Genomic DNA, 10,664 nt, shown 5'->3' with positions numbered 1-10,664 from the left:
TTTTTGTCTTTTTCCGTGTCCGGCAACGATCGCAACCCTCAGTGTCGCCCTGGGACCGGGACCGGCAACGGGATCGCAGCCCTCGGCGTTGCCCCCGCGCCTCACTCAGCCAGTGAGCGGGAACTGGTCTGTATGTGGGATCCGAACCCTCGGCGGGAGCGCCGCTGCGCTTCCCAAGCGGCGCACCATAGCAGTGCGCCACCGGGCCGGCCCGGCATTTCTTATTTAACTTTGTATCTCAAACAAAATCAAATTAAATACACAAAGCTCTATCGAGTAGGCAGTATGTATAATGTATGGGCTAATAATGCTAGGAACCAAACCGTATCTAACTTCCCATCTAAAAGCTAAAATAGTGATACTGTTAAAAGGAATTTGGATAACGTCTACATTTCAGAATGGAAAAAAAGTGCAATCTATATATACTTTATACTCTTCTTGTCTCTTAATTAGGTTTTCAAAAACAACATAGAGTTGTTTTTAGAATAAGGAACTTCATTCTCATAGTTTTTGTAGGCTGCATCTGCATTACATATTTGATTAAACACACCTTTAAATACAGTAAGCCCTTGGTACCCAAGATGTACTGCTGTAAGTTTTCTGTTGATAAACAGATTTGAGCATAATTCCAATGTCAGCATTTAAAACATGTATGCTATGTCATCAAACACCTACAGGCAAAATGAAACAATTTTTTATTCATGAGGTGATGATTATATTACACAACTTACAACAGCCAATCTCCTGAACATTTGTAATTCTTTTTCATTCTAACTGCTCTGGAAATTTCAATAAAAGAATGTAATATTAATTGTGAATACTCACTCAGTGCAGAGTCTTTTGATTGTCCCTTCTTCCTTATGGGGTACAAATTCACAGCTGGCACCTGAAGCACCTGGCTTACTCTGTGGGGCTGATGCAAGTGGGCTTTAGCTGTTTGGCCAGCTGCCCTAACAGGCACTGGAGACATTTCGGACGATTTGGCTGATTTTTTCTCACTTAAATTCTTGGTCACTAACAGGAGAAGGTAAGAAAAATGTAACACTGCACTTGTTTAGACAAGGTTATTGCCACTGGCAGTAATAAATGGTTGCCTTAAAACCAACTGTTTTTAGCACAAAAAGTAAAATAGATTCATTTTCTTAAAAGGAATTTCAGTTAAGTATTATAAAATGTCATTTTAAAAATTATTATATGATAAATTGTTAATTTTACTTCCTTGAATCCATTGACTTAATTATCTCCACCATCAATCTGCTTAAAGGTCAAGTGAACAATCTCTCACCTATACTCTTGAAATACTCTTCTCACTGTATCAATTATGCCATGTCTTAAAGCCATTCTCTATATAACAGCAGAGTGACTCTTCTAAAATGAAAATATGATCATGTCACTTTCCTTCTCCATATGCCCTACATAAACCTTCAGATGACTTTCTACTGCTGTTACGATAAGGACCCAAACCCCTAAAACAAGGCCTTATAAGGCCCTGCATGATTTAGCATGAGCCTGCCCCCTTGAACCATGTACCCTCCTCCCTCTCCCCAATCCCACACTCTATAGGTTTCTACTAACTAGCCTAAGCCAGAAAGCTCTACTCTTCTTACGTAACGCTTGCTGCATCTTTCAGATGAACTTTCTCAGAAACTTCAGGGAACTTTCCCTAATACCCACAATTCCACAGCAACTAGATCAGACTCCTGTTTGACATTCTCATGGCATCCTGTACCTTTCCTTCATAGGACTGAAAATAGTTTGGAAGAATACAATTACCTGTGTGATTGATCAATTAGTGTCTGTTCCACCCATTAGGCTGAAACTAACTTGAGAGTAAGGACTGTGCACTTTGTTTGCTACCACAGTCCTATGTGCCAATGACTAACTGAAAACAGATGCTCAACAGATATTTGTTGAATGAACAAGTGACATTATTTCAACAGTTATACACATGAATATCAGAGATATTGTATAAATCCTTGTTTAGAATATTTGAAAATGAATGTCAGAATTAAAAACTGAGAATCCTGACTTAAGAAACAAAAAGTTGCCTTATAAAATCAATACTATAGTCAAAATGAAAGAAATTCTTCCTTCAGGCTGTACTTTAAATCCTTGGTCAGTTATTCAGGGTGGTTTCAACACAGGTGCAACCTCAGTTCTTCATGATTTATTTGTTTTAAACACCAAGATAAAAGCAAAAAGAGATGTCTAACCTGTCCCAGCACAGCTATAATAATTAGCTATTATGCTTTCATTATGAAACCCTAGAGAATATTTTGGGTGATAAGAATTAGGGAACATCTCAGAAAGCCAAAACAAAGGGATTTCTGGGGACAATATACAATGGCTCATCAAGTAATTGAACCCAAGATGTTATCTTTTGGTTAGAAACACAAAATACATTTTTTCCATTTCCCTCAATACTAATGAATTCATGACTTCACTGACATTTTATTTTACAGTACAATGAAAAAAACCCCAAAAGACTACTTTAAACATAAAAAAGAGTTCACAGAGGAATGCCAATAACCATGTACATATTGATTAATTAGGAAGAACAAAATTCTATAATGTTCAGAAATCAACTATTGTTTGGGCTTGGGATAGTCAGTATTTAAAAATTTAAAGATAAATTATGCCATAGAAATCAAAGAATCTCAAACCGAATTAAAGAAATATGCATTGAATTAACTTCAAACCCAGTTTAAGAAAGAAAGGCCTACAGGTTTTCTCATTTCAAATCAGCATTAAATATGTGGCACAAGACACCATTTAGCGTCATGAGAAAAAATAGACAAGTCTGAGTTGCGTGTAGGAAGAAGGCGGCAAGAAGGTGTATATCTATGTGTGTATAAAATGCATGAAAGCATCAGATCAAAGCAGGAATAATAAACTGTGTTCCATAAGCACAAGATAATATATTGAGTTACTTGGGAAAAATAACTTTGGTAATTTAAAGCAGGGTCAGAGGGCTTTAATAAATTAAATATGTACATGGTTTTAAACTTTAAAACATGAAAAAATTTTAAAGGTTCTATATACTCATTCAGCCTTTACTTTTGACATGTACCATTTTCACATGGCTGATATCCTATACGTGGTAAGAGATTTTCTCAGCTACCTTCCAAATCCATATGTAACATTATCTTTAATGGCCGTATACCATTTCATGTATTGATAAGGAAACAAGTTTATGTAACTATTCTCTAGCAGTTTAAATTCTGAGTACTTTTTTTTCTGTAACATACATTGGAAAATCTTTGTATAAGCAGATTTTTTGGGTGCATTATCTTATTAGCATGCAATCCCAATACTGGACACCTCAAAGGTTGCTGTGAGGAGTAAATGGCAATGTTTATAAAGTGCTTAGCACAGTTGCTGACATATAGAAAGCTCTAATAATTGTTAGCTTTTTTTAACTTCTTTTCCTTCTCCAAATTTAACAGGTCTGATGTAGAAAGAATCAGAGAGAGATAAAACGTACTTCTCGCCTGTGCCAAAGTTTTACATTTGAGAAAACAGAGACCTAGGATGAAGAGAACCTCCTTCAAATGGTGATACATGAGAATCAAACTCTGCCTTCCATCCTTTAGTAGGTGTTCTTTCCTGTAGAGGTGTTCAAGATATTGTTTTGATAATAGTATTTACTGAATGGCTCCTTACCCTATATATAAAATTCACTGTCATATCTGAATTTAAAACAATCCGATATTTTGTTCTATTTTCACTTTCTTTTTTGACATACTTTTTCCATTACTATGCAAATACCATATCATTTATCAATCTTAGGTCAATCCATGATGACTATCACTTCCCCCTGTCAATTAGGAACTTAGAATTCTATTGCAATTTTTACGGGCATAATAATATTTAATCTATAATTTAACAGAAGTATTACAATAACTTTTGTTTTGTTACAACAGAGTATATTTCACTATCTTTGATTTCAGTCCTTACAACTCATGATTTCTTTGCACAGAGACAAATGCATTCTGTTGTTGCACTTAATCAAAAAAAAAATCAGTACTGAGAATAGGATCTCTTTTTTCATAGTATTATCTAGATATCAACAATATCAGAATGTGTCTGGTTTTTCTTGTTTAACCTTACTGATATGTATAAGACACCTATTATCTTTAGTGTCTTAATTAAATTTCTTATATGTTGTAGTTGGTAAATTATATTACCCATAAAATAAAATAAGGCAAAAATTTCACTTATGTTTGCTCTTCATTTAGGGATGACTGTAACAATGTTCTCAAACAGAAAGCCTCTTCTATAACATTACAATTTTTACAAGACAATTTTATAAAGCTTTTTAAAGAACTATTTATCTTTCTATTTCTTGCATAGGGTAAACATCAGGAATAGATGGGATTCAGAATTACATGATGCTCGGGGTATGTAAGTAATCTTGTGAGTGAAGTTAACAATTTTCTTGGGACCTGAGCATAATTCTGGAGAAGTAAGTTTCTATTTTGCTGGGCTCTACAGTGTTATGTAAATGAAAACTTATACTTACAGGTACCATATGCAGGCTCCCACTGCAGTGACATGGTCTGGAACTTCTCCTCATCTGTCTCCACATCCAGACTGGAAAGATACTGTTTCACTTTCCTTGCCATTTGGGCATCCTCATATAGCTTCTTGGCATTAAGCAGAGAGCTACGACGTGACCTTTTCTTGTGAGCAACTCCCTGAACATCCAGCATGTTTGAATTTGTGCTGCCTTGACTCAACGACCTGTAAGCAGATGAAGATCATGATAAAGGGCTGTAAAGATGAGAGTTAAGTTTGGCAGACTGAAGATAAAAAGATCTTGTTCTGTTAATGCTATTGCATGCTGATGTAAATGAGTTAAAAGATGAAGAGCATTAATGCAAAGTAATCTGGCACACAAGGCAATGTTCTGAATCAAGAACAAGATTTGGCAAAGTGCAGAATTCAAAAGAATATAAGATAATTACCCCTGAATGACATATTCCATTGGACCTGTGTTTGTGCCTATGCAAACCATGGCACGACTGTTACGAGAAAAAGCATTCCTCTGCTCTGGAGGCCATCCATACTTTGAAAATATGGCAAGAGCCTGGGTCAGGACGAGTCCATCCTCAGCCAGATCTCCGTACCAGGGTTCTTCAGCAAGAAAGTTTCTAAAGCAGCTTTCTTGTCTGTACTGCTTTGGGCATACTATTGCCATCACCATACCTGTCTACAACAGGCCCAGTCTGAGCATGCTGATCAATTTTACCAATAACCAGGTTTTGGTCAAAATTCAAGGAGAAAAACCAATACGTATTAGTTGAAAATAATAGCATTTATAGTCAGTTCAATATAGTCAGAGATCAGAAATGCAGTAAAACCTACTCTATTTCACTCGCATATGGAATGGCTAGGCAATATTCGGGTTCTAAAACTGGGGATCTGGGGATCTGGGATCTTACTTTTGCAATGCTTCTGAATGTGATGGAACTGCAAGCTAGGTGAAAAAAACCACAGGTCAAACAAGCTACAGCTTCACCCAACTCTACTCTTAGCAAGCAAACCTCTTTCTACAATGACTACATCTAGAATCAATGAAAAGAGCAACTGCAATGCTGTTCATCCTTCCTAACAAGGCTAGCAAACACGAGGTTCTTAGGTGATTTTTATTTTGAAGATAGCTGTCATTCCAAAATAATAAGGGTATCTATGGATTTTCTAAATTAGCCTCATATTTATATAAAAATATTCTAAATACACAAACCACAATCATACAACAATTTGTTCTTCAGTGCTCACATAACTAGTTTAAAACAGACACTAAAATCCTAACGTTTTTATTGTAAATCAAGTGAATCACAGTTGAAAAAGTATTATGGTGTTTTTTTTCCCTCCACATTTTAAGATCTTTGAAATAGGGGTGCATTCTCCCCTTGATGACAACTGTCAACTGCCATTTGTCAGGCAGAGACCGTGACTTGGTTCTTACTATTCAAACATGCAGAAACCTCAAAACTTGCAGAATGGTTTGGATAAAAATCTGATGACATTAGTGAATTACTCTTTTAACCTCTGGAGACCAAATGATTAGAAGGAGGTAGTGAATCTGACAAGTTCAACAACATTCCCAAAGCAGGTATCAAAAAGGAGGCTAGCTCTAATTATCTGCAAAGTAAGCTCAGCACCAGTAGCTTTTAGTTTTTTTTATGGCTTGTTTTAAGAAATGCTGCATTGCCAACATGCTGAATGGCTCAGAGGGCAATACCATGTGGGAAAAAAACAACAAATTCCCCAAACTAATGACTCTAAAAGGGATTCAGAAGATTCACATTCTGAATATGAAGATGTTTTATTTAGAAAGACCTAAACCAATTTACTTTGCTTATATTTTCCTTTTTATGTATGCACAAGGGTGTTATGTGGTAAAAATCTTTACCTAATTTGTAAGAGCTCTTTCAATAAGCATAAAGTAAAAATTCTTGGTGGTAGTAGGACATTGTAGTGATTTTTCTTAGTGGTACACAAAATTATGGTGCATCCAAGAGTTGGTAGTGTCTTGGATTCAATGCAGTAAAATCAAGTCCCAACATTTAGGAGCAAATTTCAATACAAGTATTTAATGCTTTTACCCTAGTTGATATCCCCCCCCACCCCAAAAAAGAAAGAAAAAGAAGACAGGGTGTCGACAAATCTAGGATAGATACAAGATTCTAATAAATAAAAACACTGTGATAAATGACAATAAAATATCTTCTAAACTACATCCAAAACAGAAAATACTTTGGTGGAAAATGAAAATACCTAATGTTTGCAAGCATCAAGCCTCATACAATGCAACTCTAAAGCAGTGATTGTGTTACCATAAGTCATTCAATCACCCCAAATACCCATTAAGATATACTGTCCAAGTGTTCTTCTTACAATAGCAATGCCAGGAATAAAATTCCATTTTCAGTAAGAAGAACCAGAAAAGACCAAGACATAAATGTATGATATAGAAGAAACACATGAGAAATACATTGAGAAGGATGAAAGAAAGTAGAAGGAAAGTCAAGTTCAGCAAGCATTAACAGAAAACAAGGCCACAAGTAAAGACAAGACAAGTAAAGAAGGTGGCTCACAAAAAAATTCTTCTTACATGTAACAGAAGTGCCTAATACTGTAGTGATTAACTACAGTCTTAAAATAACAAAATCCTTCTTATGAAATCCCTTATCCCAAGGACTATGTATTTATAAGATCTATAACATTCTATGATCCCAAATAGACACCTAGCTATGTAGAAGCAGAGACCTGAACCTACTTTAACAACAAAAGGTGGCAGTTTCCGATTCTATCACAGTTTTAAAGAGAGATAAGGAAATCTTTAATTAAAGCTGATAAAAACTTAAAATTCAATCAATGCTGGAAGTCTATGGCATTAGTGGATCTAAGGAATTAAAACCATCTTCTGGTTCAATTTAGATAAAGGCTAACTCTTTTTAGAAAATTGATGGATAATGCAACCGTTATCAACAGACCTCTCATCCATTTTTATACATTTATTTGATATATTTACTTTCATAAAGTATGGCATTTGAATAAAAGAAAGTAGTGTAGACTCTAAAATCAGACTGCCTAAGTTTGGATCCACCATTAATGAGTATAAGGCTTTGAGTAACTCTACCTTCTCCATTTGTACCACGTGAATAACAGTATCTATTCATAGAGTGGTAGGAGAATAAAATAAGATAATTCATTTAGAGTGCTTAGAGCAGGGCACATAACAAGCACACAACAAATATTCACTATCTTCACTATCACTATCATCATCATCATCATCATCATCTAACTGACTCTCCTAAACTAAAATTTAAAAAGAACTTTTAGGATGTCAATAATGAAATAGTAAAGAAAAAAAAAATAAGACTAGTTCTATCACTAGTTTCACCTTGTTAGCAAAAGGCATTTGACAGGGTTAATAGAACGCATGCTATTTTATGTGCGTGCATTAATGAAAAGGATGCAATATATGTTAAGTTTCACAACCTTCGTTCCAGTTGCATTCATCTCTACACTTACCCCAGACTCCGCCACCTCTTCTTCCTGTAAGCAAGAGCCACAAACATTGAAGCATGTGTATGAACAGGAAAGCACAGTAAAAAGACAACAGTTGAGACTCAGAGAAACTATGCAGACAGACTAGAACAGAAAAATTTTGCTAGGAAAAAACTGTGGCTAAACAGTAAGATGACTATAATGAAACGACTTTAAGGGGGGTAAGATGAGTTATGATACGTACTGAAGGCCAAAAAAACCCCACAATATTTTAAAAATATTCCTTGGACCAATTATATTTTTAATACCTAATTTGTCTAGAAGGTCATATTAATAAAAAGCTAAGAAAAAGCATTTATTTACTATAAATTTGGAATTCAAAGTTTTTCTCTTTCCCTCTTTTTCCCCTTCCCCCATCCCCCCCCTCTCTTTTAGTCCATAAATTGATTAGTTAAAATAAAAGGGGCTATTTTAACCACACTAGATAATTATATACTACCACAACAGATAATTATTTGTTTAAAGAAAGATATAACATTTCAGTACTGGCTGACAAAACTGTTTCAGGAAAAACGTAGTCCAATATAAATATGTTTATTTTCCCCCATAACTCATTCTGCTCAACCCAGGCCATTCCAACAAAACACCCAGCTTTATTAATTTCCTCATCAGTTGTTTCTCCTTTGCTCAAGTCTGAAGCATAGCTGGTACTTAATGTATTATCAACTGGTCTGTCAGGGTCACAAAAATTCATTTTGTCTTCAGGGACCATGGTGGTAACATATATGATTAAATGGAGGTCCATGTAAGACAACAGAGAGTGGTAGGACCATCGTACAAGGACATGCAACAAAAACAAAAACAAACAAACAAGCCCTCCTCCAGGTTTGCTTTGGTCCCTGGTTCTTACTGTTTTCTGCTTACACACTGTTCAGCAATGAATCTCTGATTACATATAGTGATTCTCAAGGAGCAGAAGTGGGATGGGTAGGGAAGAGAAGATCTGGCACACCCCTTCCTCCATACTTTGAGGATCTCTAAACTAGAACATCTGTCAGATCAACTACTTACAAAAACAAAAACGAAGACTCCTGAATAGTGATTTAAACAAAACAAATAAAAACAAAAACCCAGTCCTCACATACACACTGGTTCTGTGTGGTTATAAAACAAAAACAAAAACAAAAACAACCCAACATCTCCAAGTCTGGTTTTGAAAGTACCACATATTTTTGTTTCCTTACCAGAAAATTTATTTTTAAACCACAGGAATTGTGTCTGCTTCTATAAATTATTTGAATTCTAATGCCCTTATATACTGAAGCTATACACATATGCCCAAAAGAAAATAAGACCAAAAATTAAAACCATAATGGCTATTTACACCCTGAAAATTATAAGAATTACTGGGAACAATTTAACAACATAGTTTCTGTAAACTATATAATTTGAGAAAGCATTTGTTATATTTACAATAAATCTGAACAAGCATTCTTAGAAGATCAGGTTAATAAAGAACACAAATAATATTTTCCATTTTAAATAAAGATGGAGCATGATTAAATCTGCACTTTCTAAATTCTGTTAAAGTACTCAGGTACACATAAACAGCAGTATTATAACTTGAGAAAAAGAAATATTTTAGAAGAATGAAGTATTAGACAAAAATAGAACTTAAGAAATATTCAGTAAAAATAAAAAACATACAAATTAGTTAGAAACCAAGTGACAGCATTTGTCCTCTGTGATAATTTCAGTGAAAGTCTACAATTTTCTTATATTTGTTTGCTGATATTTTAATGAATAATAATACCAAACTATCCATATACTCAAAAAAGTAACATAGAAACTATGGTTCAAATCTTAGCAAATTATGTANTTCTTATATTTGTTTGCTGATATTTTAATGAATAATACCAAACTATCCATATACTCAAAAAAGTAACATAGAAACTATGGTTCAAATCTTAGCAAATTATGTACAAACTCCTTTAAGTTTCAATTTCTTCATGTGTAAAAAGGAAGGCCAATACCTCCTGTTAGGGTTATGGTAATAAATGATTACTAGAGATTGACATAGGCAAAGCACTTAGTACAGTGCACAACAAATGGTAGGTGATCAGTAAATAATAAATATTTTATTATTATTATTATATCACCCTTGATGCCACTCTGTAACACTTTTACACATTTTAATGCCGTACCTCTGTCGGAACATCATAGCTGGGTCCATGTTAGCAGAAGTCATTCGAACGACTTGACGGATTTCCTTGGCAATCATTCTTAGCTTCTCAAAGTTTACTAAACCATCTACTTTGGAGTCATTTCCTACAGAATAAAAGTAATTATTTAGGTTTCAAAATTAAAATATCTATATAAAAAGAGGAGAAGTCAAGCTGTTATTCTTGAGGGGCACAAATAAGAACCTTCTTTATCCAGTGTGACTTTTGTTTTTAAGAAACACAGATAGCTCAACACTGCCCCCAGAGAATAAGCTCCTGGGAGGAATTGTGTTCCATATGGGAGTAAGGATAACTAATAGAGGAAAGAGATAAACTGCGCACGGCTTCTAAAACAAATTTCATTATTTATTTATTTATTTTTCCTTTTTGTCTTTTTTCGTGACCGGCAACGGATCGCAACCC

The 10,664-nt window shown here is 34.8% G+C and overlaps 1 protein-coding gene across 1 annotated transcript in view; it reads right to left on the bottom strand.

Annotated features, from left to right (window-relative positions):
- Positions 1-10,664, bottom strand: part of RAPGEF6 (Rap guanine nucleotide exchange factor (GEF) 6) — a gene marked incomplete at its 5' end in the record, with an annotated part of 33,495 nt that overhangs the window by 16,691 nt on the left and 6,140 nt on the right. The window contains 4 exons of the mRNA XM_008576248.1: positions 826-1,014; positions 4,523-4,743; positions 8,044-8,067; positions 10,224-10,347. Of these exons, the coding sequence (XP_008574470.1) occupies positions 826-1,014; positions 4,523-4,743; positions 8,044-8,067; positions 10,224-10,347 (558 nt within the window). The remainder of the gene's footprint in view (positions 1-825; positions 1,015-4,522; positions 4,744-8,043; positions 8,068-10,223; positions 10,348-10,664) is intronic.

This window comes from Galeopterus variegatus, unplaced genomic scaffold, assembly GCF_000696425.1.
Source record: "Galeopterus variegatus unplaced genomic scaffold, G_variegatus-3.0.2 Scaffold1314, whole genome shotgun sequence".
In the NCBI taxonomy this organism is placed as follows: Eukaryota; Metazoa; Chordata; class Mammalia; order Dermoptera; family Cynocephalidae; genus Galeopterus; species Galeopterus variegatus.
Note: the sequence above shows the minus strand (reverse complement) of the source record. Positions and strands in the feature narration are given on the sequence as shown.